At 43.8% G+C, this 14,635-nt stretch overlaps 1 long non-coding RNA gene and 1 gene segment (V, D, J or C); one reads left to right on the forward strand and one right to left on the reverse strand.

Annotated features, from left to right (window-relative positions):
• LOC107372796 (uncharacterized) overlaps window positions 1-14,635 on the reverse strand; it is a 167,138-nt gene that overhangs the window by 7,151 nt on the left and 145,352 nt on the right. The gene's annotated exons all lie outside the window — the stretch shown is intronic.
• On the forward strand, window positions 13,482-14,487 carry LOC139063969 (T cell receptor beta variable 3-1-like). The segment is given in 3 exon segments: window positions 13,482-13,577; window positions 13,898-14,021; window positions 14,094-14,487. Coding segments are annotated over 3 exon segments (555 nt in total).

Consider the following 14,635-nt stretch of genomic DNA (forward strand, 5'->3'; position numbering starts at 1 on the left):
CTGAAATAACGGGAAATAATACAGTTAAAGAGCAAATTGTAGAAGAAAGTAGTCGAGTGTGGTAAGTGGTCAATATGTCCTCCAGCAGTCTAAGCCTATAGCAGCAAAACTACAGAGATAACTCTGGATAACCTAGCCTTTTAAATGGAGGCATGTTCGAGGCAGGGCATGGGAGAGTTGTCTTTACCGACTGTACACTCCACCTCCCTCTACTCCCCCACTTGTCCAGATTTAGGCTAACATCAGATTTTAACTATAGGCTCTATCAAATAAAAATGTTTTAAGCCTAGTTTTAAAAGTAGACAAGGTGTCTGCCTCACGGACTAAAGCTGGGAGTTGGTTCCACAAGAGGGGAGCCTGATAACTAAAAGATCTGATTCCCATTCTGTTTTTAGAAGTTCTGGGAACCACCGGTAAACCTGCAGTCTGAGAGCGAAGTGCTCGGTTAGGAACATATGGAACAACCAGGTCACTGATGTATGATGGAGCTTGATTATTAAGAGCTTTATATGTGAGAAGGAGGATCTTAAATCTATGGAACATCGGTGTCAGAAACCATACTGATACAGGGGAATGCCTCAGAGTCTATCCATCAGTAGTGTAGGCCCTCTTAAAGTGCACAAAGGCTTTTGATTTGCACTGAATAACAGCAAGCATCTAAAAGTGCTGTCAGAGCAACCTCTACATGAAGCTCCTGTTCTGAGATCATCAATGGCAACACCAGTGCAGTACGAGCAGACTTGCCATGGCACTGGGAATAGACATGGTGAGAAACTTTGGTAAGCTGTTCATGTTTTAAAATCAATTTAGTGTTACGGCACTTTAGTTCATCTCTGAGGTACTGGAAAGTGCTTTATAAATAATGAGATGATGAAATCTCATGATTTTGGACCTGAGACTTTTAAACTGAAAATTGACTTTGAATGTTGTACTTGGTTTAAAAGAGGAACTTTAACCAGGAGTAAATCCAAACCAGAAAGTTGAGACACATCGGCAGCGGAACAGGCACTGACTGATATTTTTAACGTCACAGTTTGATAAATGATAAATTTTGAAGTATTAAAAAATGTCACATAAAAGCAGAAGTATGCCCAGTGAATGTATATGATTTGAACAAACCATCCACGTTGACACACGTAGGTTTCTCAAAATCTGAGGGGAAGCCCAGTGGGCTCCCACCACCGCCATCTTGGCCGCGTCACGTGTCTCGTCACTCCTGGAAAACACAAAAATGGAGCTGACAGCAGTTCTGTGAGGGTGGGGGCTGATGATTGTCACCTATCAACCTTTTTAGTCGACGTAGCTATTAGCCACCTCTAGCTAACCGAGGCTAATAGAGGTTTGGGGGTGCATTTACCCAGAAAATCATGGTTGGGCCGCTGCCTTCTGGGCTGTGTCACTTTGAGGCTGAGGCCCTCCCTGGAACAAGCAGGGGGACAAGCTAGTAAAAGTTATTTGATTATCTTAAATGTTTCAGCTACAGTGGGGCAAAAAAGTATTTAGTCAGCCACCGATTGTGCAAGTTCTCCCACTTAAAATGATGACAGAGGTCAGTAATTTACATCATAGGTACACTTCAACTGTGAGAGACAGAATGTGAAAAAAAAATCCATGAATTCACATGGCAGGATTTTTAAAGAATTTATTTGTAAATCAGGGTGGAAAAAAAGTATTTGGTCAATAACAAAAATTCAACTCAATACTTTGTAACATAACCTTTGTTGGCAATAACAGAGGTCAAACGATTACTATAGGTCTTTACCAGGTTTGCACATCCAGTAGCTGGTATTTTGGCCCATTCCTCCATGCAGATCTTCTCGAGAGCAGTGATGTTTTGGGGCTGTCGCCGAGCAACACGGACTTTCAACTCCCTCCACAGATTTTCTATGGGGTTGAGGTCTGGAGACTGGCTAGGCCACTCCAGGACTTTCAAATGCTTCTTACGGAGCCACTCCTTTGTTGCCCGGGCGGTGTGTTTGGGATCATTGTCGTGTTGGAAGACCCAGCCACGTTTCATCTTCAAAGCTCTCACTGATGGAAGGAGGTTTTGGCTCAGAATCTCATGATACATGGCCCCATTCATTCTGTCCTTAACACGGATCAGTCGTCCTGTCCCCTTAGCAGAAAAACAGCCCCAAAGCATGATGTTCCCACCCCCATGCTTCACAGTAGGTATGGTGTTCTTGGGATGCAACTCAGTATTCTTCTTCCTCCAAACACGACGAGTTGAGTTTATACCAAAAAGTTCTACTTTGGTTTCATCTGACCACATGACATTCTCCCAATCCTCCGCTGTATCATCCATGTGCTCTCTGGCAAACTTCAGACGGGCCTGGACATGCACTGGCTTCAGCAGCAGAACATGTCTGGCACTGCAGGATTTGATTCCCTGCCGTTGTACTGCGTTACTGATGGTGACCTTTGTTACTGTGGTCCCAGCTCTCTGCAGGTCATTCACCAGGTCCCCCCGTGTGGTTCTGGGATTCTTGCTCACCGTTCTCATGATCATTTTGACCCCACGGGATGAGATCTTGCGTGGAGCCCCAGATCGAGGGAGATTATCAGTGGTCTTGTATGTCTTCCATTTTCTGATAATTGCTCCCACAGTTGATTTTTTCACACCAAGCTGCTTGCCTATTGTAGATTCACTCTTCTCAGTCTGGTGCAGGTCTACAATTCTTTTCCTGGTGTCCTTCGAAAGCTCTTTGGTCTTGGCCATAGTGGAGTTTGGAGTCTGACTGTTTGAGGCTGTGGACAGGTGTCTTTTATTCAGATAATGAGTTCAAACAGGTGCCATTAATACAGGTAACGAGTGGAGGACAGAAAAGCTTCTTAAAGAAGACATTACAGGTCTGTGAGAGCCAGAGATTTTCCTTGTTTGAAGTGACCAAATACTTATTTTCCACCCTGATTTACAAATAAATTCTTTAAAAATCCTGCCATGTGAATTCGTGGATTTTTTTTTCTTATTCTGTCTCTCACAGTTGAAGTGTACCTATGATGTAAATTACTGACCTCTGTCATCATTTTAAGTGGGAGAACTTGCACAATCGGTGGCTGACTAAATACTTTTTTGCCCCACTGTAGCTGCTATAGCTGCCATCAGATGATCACTGATAAGGGCTAAACATGTAAAATGGTAAATGGCCTGTATTTGATATAGCGCCTTCCAGAGTCCTGGAAGGCGCTATATCAGTCATTCACCCATTCACACACACATTCACACACTGGTGGGGATGAGCTACAATGTAGCCACAGCTGCCCTGGGGCGCACTGACAGAGGCGAGGCTGCCAAGCACTGGCGCCACCGGTCCCTCTGACCACCACCAGCAGGCAACGTGGGTTAAGTGTCTTGCCCAAGGACACAACTACAGCGACAGACTGAGCGGTGCTCGAACCTGCAACCTTCCGGTTACGGGGCGAGCACTTAACTCCTGTGCCACCGTCGCCCCTATGTAAGATAAACAAATAACTTTTACTAAACTGTGTAAGAAAAGAACAAAAAATGGATTACGGACAAAAACACAATATGAAATCACAAAAGAGAGGGACAAGCTCCTAGCTCTGATGCCTCATTGGACGCATGTCAATCAGAGGGACACACCCCTATTCATCATCAAGGTTTAATTACATCTAAACTGATGAGTTACAAAATAAGTTCTTCCCCTCAGCATTGTCATGATGGCAAACTTGGCTTGTTAAAGCTAAATGGTTTTTTGAACCAGGCTATAAACATGTTTATTTCTGCTGTGAATTTAGCTTTTTTAACACAGGAGTCAATGGGAACTTGCTCCTTTCTGGAGCCAGCCCCTAGTGGATGAGGGTGAAACTGCAAATTTGCCACTTAGCTTTCCTTTTGGCAGGAGTTGCCCCTTTGGTTTCACTACATCGGAAACTGTGAGGAAAAAAATAATAAAGGAACAGAAGCAGGTTTGTTCATACCTGAATATATTCTCAAAAATTTCATTTCTGCTAAAAGAGCAAACTGCAGCTTGACTGGATGAAGTGGGATTTTGTCTCTGACTTCTCAGTGTCCTTTCTGTTGCAGACTTCTTTAGTGTGGTGTCCTGCGTCACTCTTGAAAAACGTCATGTGAAACTGTGACTCCACCCTCCTTAGTTTTCTCTTCATGCAGTGATAGAAGCAGAGCCAGACGCCAGAACAACATGATGCTGTTCATTTTCTGCTGCATTAACTTAAATATAAACCTGGTTTCAGGTAAAGTCAGAAAAATATTCAGATGTTTCAAGTACTGATTAAATAAAGCTGACATAAGAATGTTATTAAAAAAACAACATTAATTTCCTCCTCAGAATGTCCTTAAAACTGATCATCTTGCCAGTGATACTTTCTACTTCTGTTGTCTTCTCTCCAGGTTTGTCTCTAAGTGACCAGATTGCTCAGACTCCACCTGAACTCTTCATAAACCCTGGAAAAACAGCCGTGATCAGATGTTCTCACAGTCTTCCAAACTATGACAGAATCCTCTGGTACAAACAATCTGAAAACAACCAGATGCAGTTCCTGGGGCATATGATAGGAGACGGTGCATATCCAGAGACTGGACTGAACGTGGAAATGGACGGTGATGCAAATGAAGATAAAAACTGCACTTTAACACTGAAAGAAGTCAGTCTGAGCAGCGGTGCAGTTTACTTCTGTGCTGTTCGCTACCACAGTGCAGCATATCACAGCTCCTCAGCACAAAAACCTCCACAGCAGTGTTTCTGTGATCTCTGTTACATCCTCCCACACCTGCTTCTCTAACAACTCAGTTTCATCTGTTTAATCAAGAGCTTATTCCATTTAACTGATTTCCTTAGGAAGTTTTCCTGTTTTTCTTATGTTCGAGATTTTAGAACATTATCATGAAACATACTATAAATGTGAAGATTTGTTACATATTTTTAGACTAATTTATAAAACCCAAACCTATGAATTTAATAATATTAAAATATTTCTAAAACATGATTGATATTTTCTGGGGATTTTAGAGATGATGATTTTGTTTTTTATTATTAAATTAAAATGGAACCAGAGATATTTTTATTCCTACCTGTAGATGGCAGTATAGAGTCACACTCAGGGCAGGGGTGCTTGTTTAATTTACTGTGAAGGTTGTTTATTTGCAGAGTTTTAATCTAAAACTTTCTGATTTGTGGAACTAAAACTCTGCCGGTGGTCATGCAGGTTGAAAGTGTTTCAGTTTTGTCATGTTTTATGATTTTATGTTGTTTAAACCCTTGCAGCAGAGTTTTCTCTCAGTGACCAGGTCCACCAGCAGACATGATCCACAACACAACCCAGGAGACTCAACTGTTCTCACAGTGTCACAAACTACGACAGGATCCTTGGGTGCAAGTGCAAACTGCTGATCTACCTGGGACTTGTCTATTACAGACAGAGACAGGTGGGAATGTTTTCTTTTAACGGTTCAGGATCAAAACACAAAACCAAGCTTTGCAAAAAGCATCATCAGATATTTATTATTTAATTTGTAAGACAAAGTGAAGTTTTTCACACAAAAACCTCTGTTAAATATGTGCCCTAATAAACCTATAAGTTAAACTTGTGCTGCCTGCCTGTAAGTTAACCCTGTTTTTCTTCTGAGCATTGCCCACAGTTGGGCGTGTCTGAGAGCTACCAGCTGCAGCTGATCCCGTCATCAAGGCCCAGGGGATTTAAGGAGCAGTGTGACACTTCATTACGCCGGATGATTACTCTGTTTGGGTAGCTCTAGCCTCTAACCTGTCTCAAACCTGTATCTCGTTCTAGTTAACCTCCTGCCTGAAAAGATCCCTGAATGTCCTTCCCTGCTCTCCTTCAGATTTCTCTCCACATTCCACCATCTCCAGAACCAGCCCGGACTCCTGCACTCCAGGTCACACTGCCTCTCCCCTGGCCGCCCGCTCTCAGCCGCTCACCTGCCCTCATCAATTATCTCCTCCGCTCACCCGGACCTGACCAAAGCCCTCCCTGTACATTCCTCCGCTATAGAAACAGTAAGCTCCGTCTCAAGACAAAATCTCCGTAATTCCACTGGATATTCACTCTGTCTCCCTCCTCAGAACCTCCTCCTGGAATCCTGCTACCAGTACTGAGCATCTTCAGTTCCCGTCTCTTCTTTAGCTCCTCATTTAAAATAAAACCCTTTTACGCACTTATCTGTTTCTGTGAGTGATTCTGCATGTCGTGGGTCAAGAAATTGCCACTCAACACGACAGAATCATCCGGCCAAAACATTTTCTCCATTGCAGAATCCAATCAGTCTGTTAACATCCCGCCTGCCATTTCAGATATACTCACCCATCATGAACACGCCATCCATGGCCTGCTGGAACAATTGTCCGACTCCCACCAACGGTTACTCCAGATGGACAACATGTTATGCAATCTCCCCGCTAAGTTAACTCCCCCGGAACCTTCAGTTCAGCAGCCTCCAGTTTCTCCTCCGTCCGCACTTCCGGTTCCGTCTCCGGTAGTAAACTTCCGGGTACCCAACTCTCCCCCATCACCCTATTTCGGTGAGTTCGGCAAATGCCCTGGTTTTTTATTCAGTTGCCAATTGGCTTTTGAGAGATCGCCTGAAGCCTTTGTTCTAGATTCGGTTAAGATCTCATATATTATCGGGCTACTCCGAGGCAAGGCTTTAGACTGGGCTGAGGCTAGGAGTCATGATGCCAGTTATCTGCGCGGTCCCCTCTCACGGTTTCCGACTGAATTTAACCAGAAGTTCAACCACTTTGAGTCCTCAGCTGAGATGGCGAAACGGTTGTGGAACCTCCGTCAAGGAAAGCAGACCGTAGCCGAATTTGCGATTGAGTTTCGCACACTGGCAGCGATTTCCTCTCTAGATTGTGGCTCTCTCCTTGGATCATTCACTTAGGCGTTTAACGACCGCCTTCAGGATCAGTTGGCGTTATGCCAGGAGCCGACACTTCCGCCCAGTTCACCCTGGAGGTTGATGCCTCAGACACTGGTGTAGGTGCTGTGCTATCACAAGTCTCTCCCCCAGATCAGTCTCCACCCATGCGCCTTCTTCTCTCGACGCCTCTCGCCTGCTGAGCGGAATTACGACGTTGGGGATCGGGAACTGCTGGCCATTAAATTAGCTCTGGAGGAGTGGCGGCACTGGCTGGAGGGAGCAGAACACCCCATCATCTGGACCGACCATAAAAATCTGGCATATTTAAAGGAGGCTAAAAGATTAAACCCCCGACAGTCCCACTGGTCCCTACTTTTTTCCCGTTTCCACTTTCTCATCTCTTTCAGACCCGGCTCCAAGAACACTAAACCAGACGCTCTGTCCAGATTGTACTCCAGACAAGGACCCTGAATTCACCCCAATCCTACCACCATCCTGCATCATGGGCGCAGTAGCCTGGGATATCACCAAAAGGGTTCAGGAGGCCCAACAGACTGAACCCAATCCAGGTACCGGTCCACAGCAGAGAATGTACGTACCAACCAGAGTTCGTGGTGACCTGATCCATTAGGCCCACACTGCAAAATTCTCCATTCATCCGGGGGTCGGTCGCACGCTAGCCCTCAGTGAACTCCAAGGTATTTGTATTCCTCACCCACCTCCACTTCTTCTCCCATGATGGAAACGGTGTTTGACTCCACCCTGTTTCTTCTGAAGTCTAAAATCATCTCCTTTGTTTTGTTCACGTTCAAGGTCAGATGACTGTTTCCACACCATGCTACAAAGTGCTCCACCAGCTCTCTGTACTCAGCTTCCTGTCCATCTCTGATACACCCGACAACTGCAGAGTCATCTGCTCTAAAAGACTTTTTAACACAGACAATTTTGTCTCTCATTCTCCTCCACCTCTTCATGCGCTCGCCACCTCTAAACCCACGTTTCCTGTCATTTCCGTCCACAAATAAAATGCTTGCTGCGTATCTTTTCACTCCTCCAGTCACGGGGGAATTAAACGTTCATATTTTTAGAGTTTTTTTGCGAGGTATTCTAGCTTCTCCGTGCCTGCTAGTTATCCTCGGCTCTCTTTATTTATTTGAGGGCGCAATGGCGGCTGTGTAGACGACAGCGGTGCCCTGACCAATAACAAATTTGCGTTCTCCATCTCGACGGACGGATGTTTAGAAAAGAGAGCTCGACTATAATGGCATTGCGTATCTCCGCACTGACGCAGACGCAGAAGCATGACTCAGGCTTTACGAAAATGGCTGCTAAGTATGTAAATACATTTACAAATGTACATATATAAGAACTGTCGTGTGTTTTGGCAGTCTGTTGGTTTTATGTAGTTTCACATTCTTTGCAAAACGAAGACAATATGGTGTTAACAAATTACAATTATAAAGAAAACATTTAGGCGGTAAGAAACAAGACTTTATTAACTACACTGCTAAACTCTTTCCAAAGCCAAGTGGATTGGCCATAGTGTGATGTCATCAGCAGGCGCATGACCCCGAGCTACTCTGGCAGATCTGGTACCGACATCTGACCACAAGCTGATGATCTAGCTGGTATTTATTCAAAATCTAGATATTCCCACTGCGTTCTGGAATTTGGTGCTCCAACATTCTTTGTTATTTTCCTCTCATCCAACAAGGCTGTTAGCAGTAGCTCAGACTAGTTGATCTGCGGTTAGCAAGACGTGACCAGCATTTATACCTTGCTGACACAGAAGTGGGTTTTAACCTGCAGATGTAAAGGGGTGTGGCTTGCTCATTACTTAATAAACCAGCCCTTATAGCAAAAACATGTGAAATTTAACATGGAAGAACATGTTAAACACATAAAATGTGTGACCACCTGGGTTTTGCATACATTTTTTTTAATCAGAATTAGAAACATTTTCATGGTATAAAAGTGTAAAACCAGTGGATGTTCACATATTGGTACCAAATATGGTACCACCTCACATTGCACCTGACCCCTATACAAGTTATCGTTCTTGTACTTTTCTGAACAGTTTCAGTAACAGTTTATTACTGTCCAGGCCAGTTTATGTCAGTGACACTATTAACTTGTAGGGGGTCCTCAAGGGTTAGTTATGTCTTTACCAGCTGAGTTGACAGCATCGTATCATAGCAGGGACATATCCCAAATGCTGCTCGTTATATCTGTAGAGCAGTATCTGAAATGTGAATGAATGAAAACATGGATGTCATCATGAACAAACACATGATCTTCAGATTGATGATGATTTTACTCTGGACTTCAGGTAGGTCAGATTTATTCATGATTCAGCTCCTGGGGAAGAGGGAAATTGTGTGTTAAATCCAAAAACAAGTGTTTTGTCAAACTGACAGGTAAGACTGCTGGAAGTGATGTCCAGCAGATCGCTGTGCTTTGGAAACACCAAGGGGACAACGCAACCATAGACTGCATCCAGAATAATGGTACCGGCAGTGGCGGATTTTGCAATTTGGGGGCCCAGGGAGAACACAGACATGAAGCCCCCTTACGCAAAATTTTCAACAATCTTACCTTTAACTGGATTTGCGAAACTCTCCCCTCTTCTGCCATGAGTTATTTCCCCTTTTTATTAGTCCTCCGCTTTTTTCCCGTCTTTCCCTCCCTTTGAGCAGTTTCAATATTTGCTCTGCCGCTTTGAGTTTGTTACGAACGCTCCCGCCTCTCTTCTTCTTTCTCTTCTTATTTTTATTTGTGGTTTTATGGCACTTGGCTAACAACAATTTGGTGCATTACCACCACCAACTGGATTGGAGTGGAATGACTACCAATCACTTCCTGTTTGCGCACCGGCATCTTAAAGGAATAGTCCATTGTGGCATTAGCAAAGGGGTGCCAGCAGTTAGGACTAGGGGGCTGCCCAACATAAGGGGGCCACAGACGGTCACCGACCTATGCCTAATGGTAAAACCGCCACTGGGTACCGACAGCTGCCTGGAGAAACCATGAAACTAATCGTCTACACAGCAGTAGGGTGTAAAAAACACGACTTTGGATCTTTCAGCACTGAGAAGTTGTCAGCCACCAAACCCAGTGCTGATATTGGAAAGTTCACAGTGTTAAACGTGGAGGCAGCAGATTCAGGCGTGTATTTCTGTGCTGTCAGTGAACACAGTGAGACAAATCCGTGTGAGAGCTGAACAAAAACCCCACAGCTCTGATCAGCCCAGCAGCTTCCAACATTTCACTACATAAAACCTGCCAGACTGGAGCGGTTGCACTCGGAATGTGGCAGAACCTAGTTTCTTTTTGATGCTAGAGAGTTTATCAACTTCAATATAATTGGCTATCCATTCGTAAAAATTGGATTAAGATCTGGGGAACCACACAGATGAGGGCCCTCATTCATGAACAACATCTAGACATAGCCAGAGGCCAGAGGCCGTTTGACGCCTCTGCACCTTCTGATGCTCCATTGTTCCACGGAAGGAAAAAGCACCCCAGACCATTTATGGTGCCCCCTCCACTATGGCATGTAGAAAACATCTCAGGCATCTGAGCTCTTGTCATGCCAGTAACGTTGGAAACCATCAGGACCATTGAATTTAGATTCATAGAATGAAACTTGTTTCCACCTTTCATTGTCCCATGTTTGGAGCTCTATTGCAAAGTCCAGATGGTCAGTTTTGTGGTGTTCAAGAAGACAAGGCCTTTTTTAAAGGGCATTGTTTGTTTTTGAAACCCTTAAGTCTCAAATGCCGTCTGATGGTTATGGGGCTGTAGTTCACCAGTACCGGCCTTGAGTTGGGTCCAGGATCGTCCGTGTCTTGACAGGCAATCAGTTGGGTCATCTGGCTCAGAGCTGGTGTAACATTCTTGGGTCTTCCACTTGAGTTTTTTGTTACAAACCCCCAGGATGCATTAAGAAATTCCTAATGACTGTCACTGCGTACCACCGCAGCAGCGGTGACGTGCTGCAACAGACCCTGCTTATGGTGATAAATGACAAATGACCTGGACTTGTTTAGTGCCTTTCTGAGTCAGAGGACTCCAAATATTAATCCATTCACACACACATTCATCTTATCTGTCTGAGCATTCCTTCTCTGAGACTTTCTCCAAATTTAGGTCCTCCACCACCTCCCTCGCCCATGTTGTCCCACAAGGTTCTGTGCTGGGGCCCCTACTCTTCCTCCTCTATCTGCTTCCTCTTCAGCAGTTGTCCACACCTTCATCTCCTCACGCTTAGACTTCTGTTTGACTGAATTTGCCCATGCATTGTAGATTTTATTAATTTATCCCTACAATCTGGCTCTGTACCATCTGTTTTCAAACATGCAGTTGTCAAATCAAATCAACTTTATTTATATAGCACTTTTCATACAAAAAAATGCAACTCAAAGTGCTTCACAGATTAAAATTGTCTCATAGATCTCATATTCCCTTCCCAGCCCCCCTCCCCAAGTATAAAACAATTGACAATTACACTTCCCCTCCCGCAACCAATTTCCAAGGTGAACGTACACACACACACACACACACACACACACACACACACACACACACACACACACACACACACACACACACACACACACACACACACACACACACACACGTGAACAACAGAGTAAACAATAGGCTGAGTTCAGATGGGTCAGGTAACGGACGACACATCATCAGCGGAGCCATCTCGTAAAAGAGATAAATAGGTGTATATATATATAAATAAACAAATACGACAAGCGATACAGTTAAGCAGACTAGATAAATAGTAATCAGTTAAAAGCTAAGCTAAAAAGGTGAGTCTTGAGCCTATTCTTCAAAGCCTGGACGTTCCCTTTGGGCCTCCGGCAGCCCGTTCCAAAGGCGCGGGCTGTAATACTTGAAGGACGCCTCGCCGTGGGTGTGTGTCTTAACTTTAGGGATAACTGGGAGACGGCTGCCAGAGGAGCGCAGAGACCGCGAGGGTTCATATAGTAAAAGCAGTTCTGAAAGATAAGAAGGCCCGAGACCATTAAGACACTTAAAAACCATTAAAAGAACCTTAAAATTGATATTTATTGATGGTTATTGAACCTATCCTTAAAAACCAAGTTTGGACTCATCTCAGCCTAAAAATTACAGACCCATTTCTAAATTGCCCTTTGTCTCTAAAATATTGCTAAAGGTTGTGGCAGATCAACTGATTACTTTTCTGGAACTACACAACAGTTTTGATAAATTCCAGTCTGGTTTTCGTAAAAAGCGTTCAACAGAAACGGCTTTGCTTAAAGTTTCCAGTGACATTGTGATGGCTGCAGACAACAGAACATTACTCCCATTCTTATGAGTCTGCACTGTTACCCATTATCTTCAGTGTTCATTTTAGAATCCTGACTATAACTTTTAACACTCTATGGTCAAGCTCCTCCCTATATTACCAAACTGTTAAAGCCTTATGCTTCAACCCGAGCCCTCTGGTCCACACACCAGAACCTTCTAGAAGTTCCAAAGACCAGATACAAAAGTCGAGGTGATCGCTCCTTCCAGACTGTTGCACCCCGACTCTGGAATGAACTTCCTTTAGCCTTACGCAGCGTTGACAGTCTGGACACTTTTAAAAAACAGTTAAAGACCCTTTTATTTAAAGCTGCTTTTAACTAAATATTTAATTTTCTTATTTTTAACTCTAATTTTTAATCTTTCATCTGTTTATGAAAATTTATAATTTTATGACTTTAAATTTTTCTGATGTTGACCTAATTCTGTAGAGATTTTATGATGTTAATCTATTTCTGATTTTATGACTTTGTTTTATTTTGTTTTGATCTATGTGAAGCACTTTGTGATTCTATGTCTGTGATAAGTGCTGTTTAAATAAAATTTACTTACTTACTTACTGCAACACTCTTTTCACGTGTCTGAGCAGAACCTCCCTGAGCCGTCTACAGGTGGTTCAGAATGCCTGTGCTCGGCTTCTGACCAAGTCCTCCAAACACATCCACATCACCCCGCTTCTCCTCCAGCTTCACTGGCTGCCAGTCAACTTCAGGGTTCATTTCAAGATCCTGGTTCTGGTCTATAGGGCCTTACATGGACAAGCACCATCTTACATTGGTGATCTTCTTAGTCCCTACACCCCCAGCAGGTCCCTGAGGTCCAGTGATCAAAGCCTACTGGTTGTGCAGCACCAGGCTAAAGACCAAAGGTGACAGATCATTTGCTGCTGTGGCCCCCAGACTCTGGAACCATCTCCCCTTGAGCCTGAGATCAGAGGACTCAGTGGTCTCCTTTAAAAAGCAGCTGAAAACTCACCTGTTCAGGCTTTTGCGTGACCTTCATCACCCTCTCCTTATTCTGTTCTTGTTCCGCCTTTCCTGGGATCCATTGATTCCCCTCTTTCCTATTAATTTTCTCTCTCCCTTTCCTTACATTATTTTTGTTCTTTTTTCATTTGAAACATATTTTTAATCATTTTAGAAAATTTTTTATACCTGAATTTTTTTTGCTTTTTTTGTTTTTGCTTTTGTGAAGCACCTTGTGGTTTTTATCATGAGAGGCGCTATGTAAAAGATCATCTTCTTCATTCACACGCTGGTGGAGATGAGCTACAATGCAGCCACAGCTGCCCTGGAACACACTGACAGTGGTGAGGCTTCCCAGCACTGGTGCCACTGGTCCTTCTGACCGCCAGCAGCAGCTAAGGAGAGTTAAGTGTCTCGCCCAAGGACACAACAGCATCCTCTGCTGTGAGCTGGGATCAAACCTAACCCTCTGATTACTGGACAACCCGCCCTATCTCCTGAGCTACTGCAGACCTAAGCAGGTAAACAACCCGACCCCATTCAAAACGGGAAAGTTTTTATTATCTTTGCCATCAGACCGTCATGAAAGTGTTTACCCGACTGAAAATGAATAACTGGTGTCTACGGTGTCTTTTCTCTCCACCAAGAGGAGACAAACATTAACAAGTGAAAAACTCACCAACAGCACTTCCTGTTTTGTCTTTTTGTCAGCTGACGTAAACAGGTCCTTCCGTCATTACATTCTCACCCACTGGTGCTGAATGAACAGGATCTACAGAATCTCTACTTCTACAACATGACATCACTGCTCTGCGTGCTCTTTTTTCTTCATCTACCAATAAATAACGGTGAGTTGAAACAGACATGAAGTAAAAGAAGATGATGCAAAGATAAAATAGTCTCCGTCTGCTCTTTCACAGGTGCCTCCAACACCAAACACGTTGATCAGACGCCTCCGTACATCACTAAGAAACTTGGTGAATCTGTGACCAGTGAGATCAAATGTTCACACCAAATTACAAACTATGATCTCATCCTTTGGTACAAACAAGATGAGAACAAAGCTCTGCTCCTCCTTGGATACCTAAACCTGCATTTTGTAACCCTTGAAGATGACATGAAAGGAAAAATAGACTTGACAGGAGATGGCCGTAAAGAGTCCAGCCTCGTTGTTTCTGATTTGAAACTGAACGACAGCGCTGTGTATTTCTGTGCTGCTAGGATGACACAGTGCTGTGGATTATTCAGACGCTAATGCAGAAACCTTCTTTTATCTGTTCTAGTAACAAAGTCCTGAACACCTGCAGCCCAGCCGCCAACAACACTGAAGAGTTCCTCATCAGTTTTTCTCCTCTGAAACCACAATCTCTCCGCTGTGGTTGGAAACATCTGACATAGGAATGAAAAAGCTGCAATCCCCAAATGTTCTGGTTTACTTTGAAAACTTTATAAAATTTTGATA

The sequence above is a fragment of the Nothobranchius furzeri genome, chromosome 18 (assembly GCF_043380555.1).
Source record: "Nothobranchius furzeri strain GRZ-AD chromosome 18, NfurGRZ-RIMD1, whole genome shotgun sequence".
NCBI classification, from domain to species: Eukaryota; Metazoa; Chordata; class Actinopteri; order Cyprinodontiformes; family Nothobranchiidae; genus Nothobranchius; species Nothobranchius furzeri.